The following is a 20,423-nucleotide window of genomic DNA, read 5'->3' on the forward strand; positions in this document are numbered from 1 at the left end:
AGGGGCAAAATTTAAAGACCACCCCAAAAGAAGGGCAATCCGTACAAAAAAATGAATATTCAAACCGAAAATTTTATATCCAATCCGATGGCCCGAACGCCCACCCTAACCGGATGTGTCTTAAGTTTTATTCGAGTGAGGCCCTCTAGCATTTCTTATTACAATTTTACCCTTCAAGATTTAAATAAGATACAAAAAGAAACTATTTAAAAATAAGCTTCACTCCAACCCCACTCACTTAAATTGATTCTTTAAGGTTTTCTATTAGTAATTTAGTACCCTCTCCTCTTTCTTCTACCTATGTCACCTCTCTGCTTTTAAACTCTACTAGGAGTAGGGGTCCCTTGATAGGTCTACATTTGAACAAATTATATAATTCAACCCTTGATAACCACCATCTTACTGTATATGTCTTGAGATACTTTTATTTCATTTGATTGTTTTTTCGAAAATTTCATTTGATTACTGAGTTTGAAACTTATTCGGGAGGGTACGGGTTGGGACGAACTCTCCATATACTAATAATTTATTAAATATATATAAGTATAACTGCAAACCCAATGCGTTATGGATTTGATATAATTTTAGAACTCCTAAATTTCAAATCCTAGCGTTGCCTCTAAACTTGATAGCGTGAGTTATGATTCTACTAAGCAAACTTATGGTGTTATTATCAGCGGAAATGGCAGCTAGTTATTAGAAAAGACAAATGCTTATAATGACTAGAAAGAGTAGTACACTACTATTCAATAAAAAGAGGCATTGTTCATTTAATCACAATTTCTTTTTGTTTCCCTTTAGAAAAATGTGTGTTGATTATTCAAAAAGAAAAAGAGTACTAGTCTTGTTAATTAAATATTTTGTGCTTTAAATCTATTTTATAATAATGATTTAAGTTTTGTGAGTCGGGTGAAGCTTAATTGGCTGGACTAATTGTTTAAGTTAATGACGTATGAATATAATTAGGATATGGTTTGGGAACTTATTAAACTAAATAAAAGGTCAAAAGAGACAGGTCATGGGGTCATGTGTTCCCCCGGCATCGCCATCAAATCGATGCGATAATTGTCTTATGAACATGAAATAAATATGTATACAAACATAGTTTTTGACGTTAGACATGGCTTATTATTTATAATAAATTATCCATGTGACTTGTTTTATTTCTGATTTAGATGGTTTAAGTTCCATTTGTTATCTCAGTATATATCTGAATAAGAAATATGATTAAAATTAAGTCGTTCGAATATAAATGCGCATATAAATATTGAGATGTCATATTAAAATTTGAATTAAATAGTTAACATTGTTCGTTTTCTCAAGACATGTATAATACTTGTTTACAAAATAATTTTAAAAAAATAGTGGTGTTTAATTTGGTGGTCGGATGGCTAACGGTGATGATCATGGCGCCAACTGAGATGGTTGTTGGTGGTGGTGTTGATTGATTCTAGTAGTTGCGGGATGTAGTAGCTAGTGGTATGGCTGACAATAGTGGTTAATAGTGGTAACATGACCACTAATAGTAGTAATGGATGATAGTAGCAGCTAATGGTAATGGTGATGACCGATAACGGTAGTTGGGAATCTGTGTGGTGGCTAATGGTAGTGATCGTTGTGGTAACCGTAGCTGGTGGTGATGATTGTAAATAGCGACTAATGGTGGTAATTGGCGGCCGTAATGGGTGGTGGTAGTTGACAATTATAGGTGCCGGCACAAGTGATGGTTAGCAGTGAAAATGGACGAAGTAGTAGAGAATTGATTTTATCCAAACCATTTGTTCATATATAGAAATCCTTGAATTGATTGCATTTTCATGATTTTGAGTGATAGTAAAATTAAAAAATAAATGCACTTAATAATTGAGATCTGAATAATTAAGTCTCAGACAAAAAATAAACAGAGGAGTTAGGCTGTGTTTGGTATGTAGGAAAACATTCTCCAATTCTTCCATGTTTGGTTGCTCAAAATTTTTTAAAAACATTATTCTCTAGAAATTAAGTTCCTTTCAAAATAAGGAAAATAACTCCCTTAGGAAAAACTAGTTTCACAAGTGACATTCCACACACCCTTAAATGAAATGATATTCATATAATTAAAATTCAGACCCTTGTTAAATGCAAATGAAGCCTTACATGCTATTAGCACTGTTTCAAAGGAAAAATGCAAGTTAGGCGTTCTATTTGTCATGGAGCAAAACTTAAGTCCCAAAATTCAGAGCTTATGCATATGTTGTTCAAATTTTCCTAAACTTCAAACATATTGTTGCCTTATTGGGATGATCATATGCATGATAGCAGCTAAATTTTTTGGGAGTGTTTGATCTTAGAGAGAAGATGATAGTCACTAGCTTCCTTGTGTACCACAGGGAAAGACTTTTTCAGCACCGACCTTTTATTTAGACAACATCTATTTTCATTTTGGTGAAGACTTATTTCGATTCTTTTCTAGAAATATAATAGTATACATGTATAAAAAATAAAGCATATACCTTATATCCTTGTAAAATAGTTTGGGCCACTATAATTGGGCCTTAATATGATTTTCTTGTTTTCAACTTGTCAATTGGACATGTTCGACTGCTAGTATCACAATTAGCAGAATTGCCCTTCTTTTCGGGTGGTCTTTAAATTTTTCCCCTCATATTTGAAATCTTTAAATTTTGTCCTTCGGCTAAAACCCATGGGTTCCAGGTTCGAACCCCACTCAGTCAAAAATTTTAAAAAAAAATCGCAAGGCAGAGTTTAAATTTCGCTATGCCCCCACCAGCATACACTTGTTAAGGAATTACCAAAGTTATGCCGGACCCGGCATACTTATGCCTTATGGGCAGACTTGGCATAAGTATGCCGGGTCCGGCATAACTTTGGTAATTCCTTCACAAGTTTATGCTGGGTCCGGCATACTTATGGGCAAACTTTTAGTTAAGCCTTAACTAAAAGTCTTTTCCTAGTTATGCCTTATGGGGCATACTTTTAGTTATGACATAACTAAAAGTATGCCCCATAAGGCATAACTTTTCCTTAAGACATAGACTTTGTCTTATATGACAAATTTTTAGTTATGCCTTAAGGAAAAGTTCCGCCTTATGGGGCATACTTTTAATTATGCCTTATGGGGTATACTTTTAGTTGTGTCTTAACTAAAAGTCTGCCCCATAAGGCATAACTAGGAAAAAACTTTTAGTTAAGGCTTAACTAAAAGTTTGCCCATTAAAAGTTTGATCATAAGTATGCCGGACCCGGCATAAACTTGTTAGGATTTGCCAAAGTTATGCCGGACCCGGCATACTTATGCCCAGTCTGCCCATAAGGCATGAGTATGCCGGGTCCGGCATAACTTTAGTAATTCCTTAATAAGTGTATGTCGGGTCCGGCATACACGCGACCCATACCTTACCTTGCAATTTTTTTTTAATTTATGCTTGAGCGGGGGTTCGAACCCAGAACCTCATGATTTCTGCGTGAACGCTCAGGGTTGCAACGTGAAGGGCAAAAATTAAAGACCAGCAATATGAGGGGCATAATTTAAAGACCACAAATATGAGGGGCAAAATTTAAAGACCACCCCAAAAGAAGGGCAATCCGCGCAAAAAAAATGGTTTTAAAGTATTTATGCCGTGTAGCCCATACTATGTACATTTTTTTGCGCGGATTGCCCTTCTTTTTGGGGTGGTCTTTAAATTTTTCCCCTCATATTTGTGATCTTTAAATTATGCCCCTCATATTGCTGGTCTTTAATTTTTGCCCTTCGCATTGCAACTTTGAGCGTTCACGCAGAAATCATGAGGTTCTGAGTTCGAACCCCCGCTCAAGCATAAATTAAAAAAAAACTGCAAGGCAAGGTTTGGGTCGCGTGTATGCCGGACCCGACATACTCTTGTTAAGGAATTACCAAATTTATGCCAGACCTGGCATACTCATGCCTTATGGGCAGACTTGGCATAAGTATGCCGGGTCCGGCATAACTTTGGTAATTCCTTCACAAGTTTATGCCGGTGGGGGCATACTTTTAATGGGCAAACTTTTATGCCGGCCCCGACATAAACTTGTGAAGGAATTATTAAAGTTATGCTGGATCCGACATACTTATGCCAAGTCTGCTCATAAGGCATAAGTATGCCGGGTCCAGCATAACTTTGGTAATTCCTTCACAAGTGTATGTCGGTGGGGGCATAGCGAAATTTAAATTCTGCCTTGCGATTTTTTTTAAAAAATTTTAACTGTGTGTGTGTTCGAACCTGGAACCCATGAGTTTTAGTCGAAGGGCAAAATTTAAAGATTTCAAATATGAGGGGCAAAATTTAAAAACCACCCCAAAAGAAGGGCAATTCTGCGAATTGCCCTACTATGTATAAGCACCGATTGGGCCCATATTTGTGTATGAAAACCTTTTTTACACTATTATTTATACAAGGTTAGTACATTATGTATAATGTTTTTCCCTAGATATAATGTTGTGTAATGTTGTATATTGGCTTACGTAACGTAAATATTTTCAAAATTTGTGTATTTCCTAGTTAGAAATAAAGAAAGACCACGATATAAAAGAGAGAATTCTTAATATAAAAATCAAGGATAAAAGACATAAGGTTCCTACTTTCAAAGTGGGGCATGCCTCTTCACAAGAGTCATAGGCAAATATGAAAAAGACGCCAGCACAATTGACAAAAGCAGTGTCACTAAAGCAATAAAAAACAAAACAACAAAGTTAAACTTGTTGTGAACTTGAAGTTCCCACATCGCTCGCACACGGGATTGTGTGCGTGCTTATAAGCTGGGCCTGAAGCCTTTATTTGTATACGCGTTTTAAAGCCGTGAGGTGCGCCAAAGCGGACAATATGTACAAGCAGTTTATAACACGTTATCAGCACGAGACTCTGTCATCTCGAGCAAATACTTTACAAGCCTCGAAGGTATTGATTTCTTTGTTTTCCATTACTAATGGCAAATCTTTCTAGACGTGAATTTGTAGCCTTAGATATATCCGGCAATAGCTATATGTCTTGGATTCTTGATGCCGAGATTCACCTTAATGCGATGGGTCTGGAAGACACCATCAAAGATAAAAACGAGGCATCAAATCAAAACCGTGCTAAGGCAATGATATTCCTCCGCCATCATCTTGATGAGAATTTAAAAATGGAATATCTCACGGTTAAAGATCCTCTTACGCTGTGGAATGATCTGAAAGATAGATATGATCACCTGAAGATGGTCATACTTCCACAAGCACGTTTTGATTGACTCCATTTAAGGTTCCAAGATTTTAAATCTGTTAAGGCATACAATTCTACTATGTTTAAAATTATTTCTCAATTGAAATTATGTGGTGAAAATATTACTGATCTTGATATGTTGGAGAAAACATTCTCCACTTTTCCTGCCTCGAGTATGCTCCTGCAGCAGCAATACCGAGAGATGAAGTTCAAAAAATATTCTGATCTAATCTCACATCTTCTAGTGGCTGAACAACATAATGAATTACTGATGAAAAATCATGAAAGCCGACCCACTGGTACTGCCCCATTCCCTGAAGTGAATGAGGCAAATTTTCGCCATTCTAGGCGTGGAAGAGGTCGTGGCCCCAGTCGTGGTCATGGTCGTGGTCGAGGAAGGAATTTTAATCATGATTCTCGTTTTGCACCATATAATACCCTTCAGCACCAGCAGTGTAAAAGGAAGGATGAAAAGCATGAAGTTGTGCAAAAGAAAAATTCAGAAAATAATTGCTTCCGATGTGGAGGAAGAGGGCACTGGTCACGTACCTGTCGTACGCCAAAGCACCTTGTTGAGCTATATCAAGCCTCCCTCAAAAGGGCAGAAAAGGATGCCGAAGCAAATTTTATTTCTGAAGATAATGTTGAGCCCATGCATCTAGATGTGACAGATTTCTTTGAACTCCCTGAAGGGAAAATAAATCATCTGATCGGTGATGGATCTGTATTAACTTAGATATTTCATACATGTCATTTGTATTATCTAATGTGGTTATGTTTCCATATATATATATATAATAAAGTGTGTGAAATACTTTGTCTAATCAAAATATCTACTTCGATGTTTACTTTGCCTATTCTTTCGTTTTGAAGAATATATGAAAAATCCTCAAATGTTATTTGGATCAATGACAAATCATGAAGATATTTGTGTGATTGATAGTGGAACAACGCATGCTATATTCAAAGATGAGAAATACTTTTCTCAATTGCGTAGAAAAAGGGGAAATATTAATACAATTTCTGGCAATTCGAAATTAATTGAAGGCTCCGGAAGAGCTACTATATTTCTACCTAAGGGGACGAAACTTGTTATAGAAGATGCACTATTCTCTTCTAGATCCCCAAGAAACTTGTTGAGTTTCAAAGATATCCGCCGTAATGGGTATCGCGTTGAGACATTAAATGAAACAAATGATGAATATCTTATCATTACAAAGAATGTCTCCGGCCAGAAATGTGTTTTGGAGAAATTACCAACTTTGTCTTCTGGCCTGTACTATGCAGAAATTAGTACAATGGAAGCACACTCAATCGTAAACCAGAAGTTTAACGATTCAGGAACTTTTGTGCTTTGGCATGACCGAATGGGTCATCCTGGATCAATAATGATGAGACGAATTATTGAAAATTCAAAAGGGCATCCACTTAAGAACCTGAAGATTCTTGAAAGTAGTGAGTTTTCATGTGTCGCTTGTCATCAGGGCAAATTGATAACCAGGCCATCACCAATGAAAGTTGACATTGAATCCCCTGCTTTTCTAGATCGTATACATGGGGATATATGTGGACCTATTCACCCATCTTGTGGGTCATTCAGATATTTTATGGTTCTAATAGATGCGTCTTCGAGATGGTCTCATGTGTGCCTCATATCGTCTCGCAACCTGGCGTTTGCGAAATTATTGGCACAAATAATACGCTTAAGGGCACACTTCCCAGATTATCCTATAAAGGCTATACGTCTTGATAATGCTGGAGAATTTACATCCCAAGCTTTTGATGATTATTGTTTATCAGTTGGGATAAAGGTTGAACATCCTGTAGCACATGTTCATACCCAAAATGGCCTTGCTGAGTCATTTATTAAGCGTGTGCAATTGATAGCAAGACCATTACTTATGAAAACACGGTTGCCTACAACCGTCTGGGGTCATGCTATTTTACATGCAGCATCTCTTGTTCGTCTTAGACCGACTCATTATAATAAATACTCCCCGTCACAATTAGTGTTTGGTCATGAACCAAATATTGCTCATCTCCGAATCTTTGGCTGTGCTGTATATGTGCCTGTAGCACCACCACAACGCACTAAGATGGGCCCCCAAAGAAGGTTAGGAATATATGTTGGGTTTGAATCACCCTCCATTATTCGCTATTTTGAGCCATTGACGGGAGATTTATTCACTGCCCGATTTGCAGATTGTCGATTTGATGAAACAAATTTTCCACAATTAGGGGGAGAGAGAAAAGAAATCAAAAGAGAAATTGCGTGGAGAGTTCCATCACTATCTCATTTTGATCCACGTACCCCTATATGTGAGCAGGAGATCCAGAAGATCATCCACTTACAGAAAATAGCAAATCAAATGCCAGACGGATTTACTGATTTGAAAAGAATAACTAAGTCGCATATCCCTGCAGAGAATGTGCCTATTCGAATTGATGTTCCAAAGGGACAATCTACTAGTGTCATAGCCTCTGAATCTCATCCACGCCTGAAGCGTGGTAGGCCATTGGGCTCCAAGGATAAAAATCCAAGAAAAAGAAATACAAACAATGATCAGAATGACACTATGAAAGGATCTCATGAAGAGATTCAAGATCTGATTAATTCTGATATTCCTGAAGAAATCAGCAAACCCGAGACTTTAGTGAGTGAAGAACTATATCGTTCGAAAATTGTGGTGAATAGTGTTTTTGCATATAATGTTGCACTAAATATTATAAAGGGCAGTGAGGATCAGGAACCTCAATCTGTCGGAGAATGTCGACGAAGATATGATTGGCCAAAATGGCAAGAAGCAATTCAATCAGAATTGAATTCACTTGCTAAACGTGAGGTTTTTGGACCTGTAGTCCAAACGCCTAATGGTGTAAAACCAGTTGGTCACAAATGGGTCTTTATACGGAAAAGAAATGAGAGAAATGAAATTGTGCGATACAAAGCACGCCTTGTTGCACAAGGATTCTCTCAAAGACCCGGCGTCGACTATGAAGAAACATATTCACCAGTTATGGATGCTATAACATTTCGATACCTCATGGGTTTAGCTGTCTATGAAACCCTTGAAATACATCTTATGGATGTGGTTACAGCTTATCTTTATGGTTCACTTGATAATGAAATTTATATGAAAATTCCTGAAGGATATAAAATGCCTGAAGCATTTGGTTTAAAGTCTCGGGAAATGTATTCAATCAGATTACAAAGATCATTATATGGTTTAAAACAATCAGGGCGTATGTGGTATAATCGCCTAAGTGAGTACTTGATAAATGAAGGATATATAAATGATGCCATTTGTCCATGTGTTTTTATTAAGAAAACAAAATCAGGGTTCATTATACTTGCTGTTTATGTTGATGACATAAACCTCATTGGAACTCCAGAAGAGCTCCAAAAGGCGATTGAATATTTGAAGAAAGAATTTGAGATGAAAGATCTCGGAAAGACAAAACTCTGTCTTGGTCTGCAAATTGAACATTTCGCAAAAGGGATCTTTATCCATCAATCTGCCTATACTGAGAAAGTTTTAAATCGGTTTTACATGGACAATTCGCATCCTTTAAGTACTCCTATGGTTGTTCGCTCACTTGAAGTGAGCAAAGATCCGTTCCGACCTCAGGAAGAAAACGAAGAGCTACTTGGTCCTGAAGTACCATATCTTAGTGCAATAGGTGCACTTATGTATCTTGCTAATGCTACAAGACCTGACATAGCATTTTCTGTTAATTTGCTAGCAAGATATAGCTCTTCTCCTACACGGAGGCATTGGAACGGGATTAAGCATATATTGCGATATCTGAAGGGAACTAGCGATATGGGTCTGTTTTATACTAACAAAGGTAGTACAGATCTTGTTGGTTATGCAGATGCAGGTTATTTATCTGATCCACATAAAGCTCGATCTCAAACGGGCTATCTGTTTACATGCGGAGGTACTGCTATATCATGGCGATCGACCAAGCAGTCCATTGTTGCTACTTCTTCAAATCATGCTGAGATAATCGCTATTCATGAAGCAAGTAGAGAATGTGTGTGGTTGAGATCAGTGATACATTTCATCAGAGAAAGATGTGGCTTGAAGTGTGATACAAAAATACCCACAGTATTATATGAAGATAATGCTGCATGCATAGCTCAATTAAAAGGAGGTTTCATAAAAGGAGATAGAACAAAGCACATTTCACCAAAGTTATTTTTCACACATGATCTCCAGAAGAATGGTGATATTGATGTGCAACAAATCCGTTCAAGTGACAATCCTGCAGATTTGTTCACTAAATCTTTGCCAACTTCAACTCTTGAGAAGATGATATTCAAGATTGGAATGCGAAGACTCCGACATCTGAATCTTGGTCTTCGTCAGGGGGAGTGAAATACGTGTTGTACTCTTTTTCCCTTAACCAAGTTTTGTCCCATTGGGTTTTCTTGGTAAGGTTTTTAATGAGGCAACTCTCAAAGCGTATTATTAGATATGCGCACTCTTTTTCCTTCATTAGGACTTTTTCCCACAGGGTTTTTTCTAATAAGGTTTTAACGAGACACATCATCTATTAATGGATATCCAAGGGGGAGTGTCAAAAATATCCCAAATAGTGGATATCCAAAATATCCCAAAATATCCCAAAATATCTCAAAATATCTCATGTCCTGTTTCTCTATAAATAGGATGCACAGATGCAATGTTGAAAGAGCAGAAGTAATATAAACTGATATCTCTCTACATATTCTCTCTACATATTTCTTCCGTATATTTACTTTATAGTTATTATTTTATAACACGTTATCAGCACGATGCTCGCGATGAGGGGGTGTGTTGTGAACTTGAAGTTCCCACATCGCTCGCACACGGGATTGTGTGCGTGCTTATAAGCTGGGCCTGAAGCCTTTACTTGTATACGCGTTTTAAAGCCGTGAGGTGCGCCAAAGCGGACAATATGTACAAGCAGTTTATAACAAAACTCAAGTTATTATGTATTAAGCCAAAAATCAAATCTTTTTGGACCATGCGTCTATGTATTTTTCCAGTACAAACTTTCTAGTTAGAAATAAAGAAAGACCACGATAGAAAAGACAGAGTTCTTAATATGAAAATCAAGGATAAAAGACATAAGGTTATTCCAGGAAACACAATTATAGAAACTACACTTTCCTACTTTCAAAGTAGGGAATGCCTCTTCACAAGAGTCATAGGCAAATATGAAAAAGACGGCCAACACAATGGACAAAAGCAATAAAAAACAAAACAACAAAGTTAAACTCAATAATGGAAGACATAGACATTGTACTCCACAACAGCATCACCGGTCTTGAAATCAAAAGTATGAGTCTTTGCCTGAGCATAGCCACGAGAAAACCTGAAAAGCCCACTTCCGCCAACGATTGGCATCTCGCGGACAGCCGACATCACCGAGTTCCTGCCCAAAACACTTAGGCTACTCCCATTATACTTGCCTTCAACAAAAGCAAAGTTGAGAACCATCAATAAACCAACATCATTGAGTGAGGCTTGTGCATAGATCCCTTGTGCTCTTCCAACAAGTTTGGAGTTTGGCTCTGGTCCAACGGTTAAAGGGTCATCGATCATGGCCATAAGGCCGAATCCAGTGGCCGACTGGTTGGTCATGGCAGCTTCCACTATTTTCACGGCGGTGGGGTTTTTCCCACTTACTATGTCATGGAAGAAAAAGTGAAGGTGGCTAAGTTTCTCTTTCTTTAGACCCATTGATTTCTTCGATAGTTTTCTGGAGAATTCATGAGAGTTCCCATGCGTAATGATTGAAAGGACAAGGAGGAGGAGTATAATGGAAGAAAGTTTCTGAAAGTTGCAAAGTTTAGTCATGGTTGCTAAGCCAGTTCAAGAATGGAGCTAGGTACTACATATATATATATATATATATATATATATATATATAGTGGAGGAGTAACAAGTTTATATATATATAGTGGAGGAGTAACAAGTTTAGTCTATGCGCGTGCATTAAATGAGTCTAAGGCCCGTTTGTCCGTACATACTAAAAAAAAATCATTTTTTTTTTAAATTTTGGAGTTAGAGTTGGAGTTGTGTTTGGTCATAATTTTTGAAATTGTAATTTTTGGTGAAATGTAATTGTAAAAAAGTGAAAAAAGTGATTTTTTTTTTAAAAATAAGTTTTTTGAGGTTTTAGTATTTCGAAATACAACTTCAAGTTTATTCAGAATTCTCATGGCCAAACGCCGATTCCCGAAAAAAGTGAAAAACGAATTCAGAATAAAGTGAATAATTCTTATGGCCAAACGGGAGCTAAATATATATATTACGGAAACAAAAAAAAAACTCTTAAAATTTGTGGTTTGTTATATATATATATATATTTCGTTAAATTAACAACTCATAAAGTTCCCAATATTATTATGTCTTAAATATACCACTAAACAACTTAACGGTCCAAATATGCCCCTCGTATTAATTGTGAAAGCCCCGTAAAGGTATATTTAAGAGGTATATTTGAAAATTTTCAATTGCTTAAAAGGGCATACTACAAATCATCACAGTTTTTAAATAAAGATAGTATAAAGTTTTCCTGATTTTCTCTTTCTAACCATAGGAGGCAATTTTCCAGAAAATTGGTCAAAATTTAAAAGATTTTTTTATCCTTTCTTGAAGAATCTCATGAATAATAAGCTTTGGTCTTTTTTCTTTTTCATCATCTGAAGATGATTCTGTAGCATATGGGTCTGAGATTTTAACTTTTATTTTTCTTTGGATTTTGATTTCTTGATTTTCATCAATAAAGTCTTGTTTGGTTGGAGATTTCATGGTCTCAGAGTGAAAAAATGGGTGTGTGAGATGAGATGAGAAGACGAATAGATTATATTAGGGTGTTTTGAGGCATATAAAAGTTCTAGATTATATTTGTAAGGGGAAAGAAAAAGTCAAATTATGTCTAATTTTGAGAAATTAGTGATTCAGGGTGTGGAAAGTTTGCCTCAAAAGATTATTACTCCAAATTTATGTGGATCCTGTCATTATAAAATTTCACTTTTACGATCTTAATGAAATTATTTATAGTCACATAAATATCTAAGATTTAATTTATATGACAAATTTTAAAAATATTTTTTTGTTCTTAAACTTTGTAACAAGTCAAACAGTTCCATATAAATTAAGACGGGAGTATAATTTTATAATTTATATGTATTTTTTTAGTTTGAACATGCATTTTATGATTTTTATCTCTATTTTTTTATAATCTTTGAAATACTTTTTCTATAACACAATTTTTCATTATTTTTTTATTTTATTTTCTTCAATGGTCCTTTTATAAAAGTCCTTTAAAATTTTATTTTTTTATGAAAAACTTAAGAATATTTCAGTCATTTTAACTGAAAGGGTATTTATTAGTTCTTTTTACCAATTACACTAATTTCATATTATCTAATTCAATAATTTTAATAAAAAAAACGCAATTGCTTAGTTATAAAATCACTTTAAAGTCTAAAAGTTCAACTACTTTTAATAAGTTAAACCCGAATATAGCTTTTGATTTATTTTGACTTATAAGCACTTGAATTGTAAATTATTTGATACTTAGAAAATGCATAAATAAATCAAAATGTATTTATTTGTTAGTTTGATCAACTTATAATTTTAGCCAATCACCCTTTAAAGTGTATCATATATGCCTTTTACTTTTGGGAAAACCATACAAATACTCCTAAAATGTAAATATTTTATCCGAGTACCCCCTCGCCCAAAACCCTTCCTTCATAATACCATCGCAGTATATTTATATATCTTGATTGTATCACTGGGGACTAATAAAAGGACTGAAGCAGACCTACATAATACCATCTCAGTATATTTATCTACCACTATGGTATTACGGATGACTTATGAGTGTCTCATTGAAGGACTGAAGCAGTCCTCCATGATACCATCAAATATATGTATATAAGATGTTGGTATCATAATTTTAGGGGCATTTCGGGTAAAAATTTAATGGCATGAAAGTAAAGGGGTAAGAGCGGGTAATTATTTTATTTTTCAGGGGAGCGACGTTCTTTCCCCTTTACTTTTTACAAGCTCTTGCTCTCAAATTTTATCATGCAAGTTAATGATGGCAAGGAAAGTCAGTCTATAAAGACAAACTAATTCTCTCCTAGCCCATGAAAATATAATCCATCCAACTTGTTCATATTTGGCCGGGTCATTAACCGCTCGTTTTGACTCTCTTAATATAGCTCATCTAAAAGTTGACTTGATATTTAGCCCAAATTGATCTTGAAGAAATTTTGTAAAAATATATATTCTTTTTGTTTGATATATTATATATATAGATACTTAACCAAATAATAAGAAGAAAAAGTAAAAAGATATAAATTCATATGAATTGGTAGATTGAGTTATGACTCGTTTATTAGCTCATTTTAATCCCAATTCCAAGTAGCTTTTTGGTGGCTCAAATAATCCACATATTTATTAATATAACACCGCCCAAATCCTGTGCAACTCTCTCATTTAACAACTTCAATAATTACCATATTATAAGTGAAAGACACGGGTTAAAAGGAGACTTTGACTATGCGAAATATTTCTTCCATCTTTATAATCAATCAAGGAGACTTTTAAGTCCACGGAAAAAGAAAAAAGGAAATTTACAAGACCAGGCAGGAAGTTTCGCAGTACTATATTGTTCTCATTAGATGATTTATAAGTCCAAGTAAAACCAAAAAGAAGAAACTTCTAAGTCCTTAAAGATTTGAATCTTAAGTTTCTTTTAAAATCTTTTTTAAAGAAAATACTGTTTTAATTCTTCTATTATGTAATTTTGCGTCTCTTAATCGGACATTAAATTTTCTATTGTAAATATGTTTGTAATGATAATAAGATTTTTCATAAAACAAGTTTGGTGTTTGATTACGAAAAAATATCTTTCAAGGAAAATATTTTTACCAAATAGAAAAAAAAATGATTTCCCTAATTTCTTGGCCAAAAGTCATTTTTAAATATGTTTTCTTTTATTTCTTTTTCTCTTTTAATAGTAACGTTTATGTCATAATTAGTTTGCTTGACATAAACGCATAAAATACTTATAAAAAGGAAAAAAAGAAAGGCTAGCTACTTTTTCACAGTAACGATACTTTAGAACTTAAAAGAAACTACTCAAATTTTCATATTAGTAAATTGTTAGGTTGCATGACCTACTTCCTATCCTATGCGTACCTTATTTTTGCTTATAGAATGGAACACGTTACTCTACATGTTCTATGCTAATCGTCTTGCTGAATTTAATCAACAGGTAAGTAAAAGACACATGATATTACGTGGAAACCACCCGGCTCAAAAGGTGATAAAAATCACGACCTAAATAGAATTTCCCCAACAACTTCACTACAACAATGAGCCAACTGCGAGTTACAAATTACAACCTCTGTAGTTTAACCTTAAACCTCCGCCTTGCTACCCAGCCCCTGACTAACAAGCTATGTCCAAGTAGTAAAACTTCCTACTTGGAGTTACAATGGTTTGTATTTACTTTTATGCTTCTATGAAAGTGGATAAAGATACAACTCTATAAATCAAATCTAATACACAAATCTAGACTTCAGAACTGGAAAACATTATTCAGTAAAACAACTCCATTGATCCTTCTCTGTGTAATAGGGACGCAACCTTGGATTCTTGAATATGCTAGATATATATCTTGATAGCACAGTATTCTGAACTCTCTCTTTGTGGGTGCGCAAACTTCTTCTTGGAAAGACCTAGTATTTATAACAATGAAGCTCTGCAGTTCGGTTAACACAAAATCCTTTCCTAGTCAGTCAATTACATGTAATAGGATTTGTGTAATGTTTGGGTTCTTGCCTTGTTGAGTCCGCTCCTTGTACGTGTAGGAGGCTTATTAATCCCTACAAATATGGCAAGGAATCTTTCATACTTGACCGCCAAATTCTTTCCATAAATTTGCAAATCCTAGTTATTGTAGGACTTACCCTGGAACAAGTGCAGAACCAAAATGACTAAAAAAAAAAAAAGACTTAACCAAAATACCCCAGAAAAAAAAAAGGTACAAAAGTACCTTTAACACATTAAAACACTGCGTTAAAGGAGCTCCCTTTTTTCTTTTTTCTTTTTTTTTTTTGTTAAACTCTCTTTGGTTTACATTTCACACTTTTTTACGTACTTTAGCCATAGATTAATCATGCTTCAGGACTCCGGAACTTCAATATTTTATATAGATCCGGACTTATTTTTGTGCGATTATTAAGGTAGGCTCAACACATCAAGGATACGTAAAACTTTGGATTGTTGTTTTAGTGGTTGAAAAGTGCTCGAAGTCCATATTTGTTTGAAGGTAGTCAAAATTGCATCATTCATACCAATCTCAAAATAATTAAATCTCATCATTCATAACAATATGAAAATACTTAAACTTGTTCATTAATAACAAACTCAAACTTGTTAAAATACAATCATCAAAGAAAGAAAAAACTTAAAATACATTCACCAATTCTTGCCCTTGAGTCAACGCAAAACTAAACATACTAATATTCTTCAAATTAACAACATCATCATAAATTAAACATATAACTAAAATCACAATATTCTTAATCATCATCAGAATCGAAGTCTTCAATATCGTCCTCAGATAAATATCTTGGGTTTCTTAAGACAGATCTTCTTTCTGTAGATGTTAGTACCCTACCGGTTGATGATGCTTGTTCTTCAGCCAACTTGCCCATGTCGAATCTACAACATTGTGCTAGCATTCAGTTGTTCTCTTTCCTAATCGTTTGTACCGTAACCTCGCAAGAATCTTGATCAGTTCGAGGCATGCTCGATGAAAATTTTGTTGGGATTGTTAGCACATTTCTCATTTTTTATATGGAAAGGGGTCAATACAGTGTAAAGTAGCTATCAATGAATCTAGTGAATTGATTACAGTCGAATTAAATATAGTCACAGCTGAATTGAATACAACGAAATACACTTTATTGCAAACACTTTGTAGCTATGAACGCTAATTAGTGAAACTATAGCTACGCCTTGAAAACAACGTCCAAACTATAGTCATTTATGAAATTTTTTATAATATAGCAAAACTTACAAGGTGTAAATAACATATAAGAGGTATTTACCTACCATAAACCATTATTTAAATTAATTACTATTAATAGCTATACTTGTATTTGAATGTACAATCGAATTGAATATAACGAAATACACCTTATGAAAAACACTTTTGTAGCTACAAACATTATTAATTAAAGAAACAATAGCTACCCTTTCCAAACAACGTCCAAACAATATTTATTTGTAAAATTTTCTCAATATTATAATATATTAACCATAAATTTCAAAGTTTATTTTATTTTATTAAATTTATATTATGTCTGTCAAATTATGGAAAACAGAGTGAAAAGGTGAGAGTACTCTAGTACGTAATACTATATTTAAAGCTGAGGGCATGTGAGCTGTTGGGTTGGTGAGACCTGAGAGTGGTCATGATGTTAAGATGCTTTAGAAACTTCCTTCTCTTTTTCTTTGACAACTCCTTAATGTTTGGAATCAATTTTTTTCTTGCGTTTCACATACTGAATACAAGAATTTCCGGAATAGTTAGGTCAAATGAAACTCGTTGTAAGAGAAACAAAAAGTAGTTGACCCTTCCCATTTTTAGAGTTGACTAGGTCCGTTATGGGCCAAATTTTCCAACGGAAACATCCAGACTATTTCTTAACAAGGACCAATTTATTGACGGCAAAAAAATTCAATTTCAAACCATTTAAATTCTTTGATAATTTCCCAAAAAAAAATTAAATTTTACAACCCAATATGACTAGCTACTTAAACTATGATTTGAATAGAAATACGTGGTTATAAAAAAAAAGATATAACATTTGTGTGGTTAAAATTCTTATAAAGGATAAATGCAAAGTGTAAAGTTAATTCATTCAAATGTAAAAGTATCATATAAATTGCAACGGAGGAAGTATGGAAAGCACGATACATTCAAGCAGGCAGATCTTGAATTTTTAGAATATGGGTTCATCACTAAAAGAAAAAGAAAAAAAATGTGTGAAGTGGGAGTTGATTCCCTAATACTCTAGGTAAATAACTCAATCTTCAACCAAGTGCACCATATATCCTTTTTGTACTATAGGTACCAATAGATAATATTATACCAATTTTAAAAAATGTATAATACCTAATTTTACGGAGAAATCATGAGTTCACATATCCCAAATTTTCATCCTAAATTCGCCCCTGCATTCAGGGGTGTCATCTAGTAAGTACGTAGTAATCAATGAAGCAGGAGTAGCATCATGAGGTGTCAAATTCATATCTTAACAAAAGTTAAAAAAAAAAACAAAAAATCTAGGTAATTCTTCTCATCTGCCTAAGAGCCAATTTTGGCGAAGCTCGTAAAGACTGCTTATTTTCTTTTAATGGTATAGACAAGCTTTATCTAAGCAACACCGGAAAAAAAAAAAGTAGTTCCCCAACTAGTGATATGACAAGTACTAGAATTTAATGTGCGTTGTCAATTATCTTGAACGGTTTCTATTGAACTAGTGGGAGGTTACCTCATGGGCGGAGCCACCTTAGGCAAAGGGTGGTCAGGTGCACACCCTTCTCCGGAGAATTATGTTGTGTACATAGGTTAAATGTTAACTATTGTAGGTATATATTTAATTTTGCACACCCTTAACACAAGTGAGAAGCAAATTTGCACACCCTTCGCTAAATTCCTGGTTCCGCCACTGGGTTACCTGCGCTATGCACAGGCCCAATGTCTGTCTTTGTACATCGTATTATGCTACATAATTTTCTTAAGTGAGATACTTGTTTCCAACATTAAAAATGCTCACTGCTTGAGAAACGCAGTATTCACAGTTATTTCCCTCTGTTTGGATGGTTGTTTCCCGTGATTCATTATGGGCGATCAGTCGAAGTTTCTATCAAGCACGGAAGCTTCTATCGATCAATGCTATTATTAACAGTGTGGTCTATAAAAAAAAAATGGAATGGCTTTTCTTTTTATTTATCTTGAATGGGGAATCATTACACATAGTATGCGGATCTATTCACTTTATCAATAACCGAGCCGGATATGGTGTATCATAAGGATTTGCCTTTTCTAAATGCAGCTGTTCATGCTACAACACCGGGTGAGCTTCGCTGCGCTCAATTTTTGTTCTCTATTCCCTGCGTAAATAAAATAGTCAGTATTAGAGTACAACATAGAGTGTACTAAATTTTCAATACTTCAGCAATTACTGGAGAAAGAAGACATTACCAACTAATGATTGATCTTTAGCTCCAATTACTGAAAATGTTTGTATTCCATTTTGTGATCGAACCTGCAAGAAAGTGAAGCCAAATCACCAAAAGCTTTAGATTTTGGTGACAGTTAAAAATGTTTTCCCTATAAAAATAAAATATCAAGAAAGCAAGAAGTGTGTCATATTTGAAGCACAACTTTTGGATAAGAAATTTCAAAATTTTAGTTTTTGATCAATTTTAGTTACCAACTTGAGCAGCAACAAGATATGATACGAACAATTAAGCTCTTGTCATGCATCCAAGCATTGTCAAGTGATGGCTCAACGGTGACTGTTTCCAACAATGCCAATCCTTTTTAGATACGAGGTTGTGGTTACAAATGGCGCTACTACATCATGAAGAAAAGTGGAAGCTATAACCTGTTTCTCCAGAATTATTCACATACAGAGGAAGCTACAAAGGCATATAAGGTTTCACATTAGTTGGGGATAAAAGTTGCGAGCACATTTAATGCACAAATTAGAGTAAAGCTCATGTGTGTACCTGCAGATTAGTAAGAAGTTAGAAAAATGCAGATGTTGTCAGAAGAGAATCTTATATTGATAATTTCTATTCACAGAAATAACACGTGCGGCATAGTGGATGAATATTCCGCAATGAAAACAAAACATAAACAGATTTTGTCAAGCAGTAAGTGTAAACCGATATTGCAGAGTTGCTGAACAAAAAGAAAAAGAAATTTATGCAGACAAACCATGATATATGAATCAATGGGAGTATGGGGGTAAAAATGGACTTCAGTAGACGTGCAAGTTTACCTGTCGATGACAAATTTTCACTTCTCTATTTGCAAAGCATCCATAGCAGCATAGAAATGTGTCTGAATAATGGTTGAAGTGAGTACATTAAAGAAGCATCCAATCTGTATAGTCATTGTAGTTTTAAACTTATTGGTAGCATGTCATACCTGCTGGTGACTCATGAATTCATGTTAGGGTCTGAATAGTTGCAATCAAACAGTCATTGTTATTACAAGCGGCGGAATGATTGAATGTTCTTACAAAAAGCTGAGATTTAGTTGTGCGCATAAGTTGGAACATCTTATTTTAGCAAGCATGTAAGGTAGGTAAGCCATGGGAGTTGTACCGCGAAGACGGTGATTGTAAATATAGGCTGAAAGCGATCTAAAATTATTGAATGCTGGCAGGAGCTTATATTGCTAACAGTTCTGAAATTAGTTAGACGATCCGGTGTTGTGATCTTCAGTACGCAATAGCAATATCGTCCATGAAATAAAAGTTAACCTGCAAGATCTTAATGAGGTTAGTTTGTGTCTAACATTATTACTACCGATCTGGAAAAAAGAATTAACAAGAAGGGATTGGTAATTGGGAGAAGAAAAAGAAAAAAGAAAAAAAAGGCTATCTGCTTACTACGCTTACTACGAAGTTAGATGCAAGATAAAGTGATAGTATTTACGATGTAGCTAACAGAATAATATCATCGTATGATGGTAAGATGTCTCACACAGCTGAGTATATGAATTGTAAAACATAGAACATTATGTCGAGGGAGAGTTTTTTTTTTTTTGAAGCTCAGCTGCACATTCAAAAGCTCCTGGAAGAGCAGCAGCCTCAAATCATACCACTCCTATTTACTCTTGCCTTTTTGTTCGCTACTGTAGTAATAGCGTTGCCTTTTTTTTTTTTTTCTGCGGATACCAATCTATACATTTCAAGTCTCAAGTTTCGTCTCAGTATCTCGTTAGGCTGAGTAGGGATGATAGTTTTAAAATAAACAGAAAGACTACTCAGAGTTCCACCTCAGTCAAGAAGCAACAAAAACAAATTGCTTTGAAGAAGTTACAGTGGGGATATTCTAGCTGGTAACTGTAACAGCTCATGTTAATCTGAACATTTAAAGA

At 34.8% G+C, this 20,423-nt stretch overlaps 1 protein-coding gene across 1 annotated transcript; it reads right to left on the reverse strand.

Moving 5' to 3' along the window:
- Nucleotides 1-10,291: 10,291 nt before the first annotated feature.
- On the reverse strand, nt 10,292-11,126 carry LOC132600649 (dirigent protein 22-like). The gene has a single exon (XM_060313955.1). It carries the CDS (start codon nt 11,066-11,068, stop codon nt 10,487-10,489), a length of 582 nt encoding a protein of 193 aa, XP_060169938.1. The 5' UTR covers nt 11,069-11,126; the 3' UTR covers nt 10,292-10,486.
- Between the last annotated feature and the right edge of the window lie 9,297 nt (nt 11,127-20,423).

Source organism: Lycium barbarum, chromosome 6 (assembly GCF_019175385.1).
Source record: "Lycium barbarum isolate Lr01 chromosome 6, ASM1917538v2, whole genome shotgun sequence".
Lineage (NCBI taxonomy): Eukaryota > Viridiplantae > Streptophyta > Magnoliopsida > Solanales > Solanaceae > Lycium > Lycium barbarum.

Coding starts and splice junctions, on each gene's coding strand:
- LOC132600649 (XM_060313955.1), bottom strand. CDS start 11,068: ATGACTAAACTTTGCAACTTTCAGAAACTTTCTTCCATTATACTCCTC.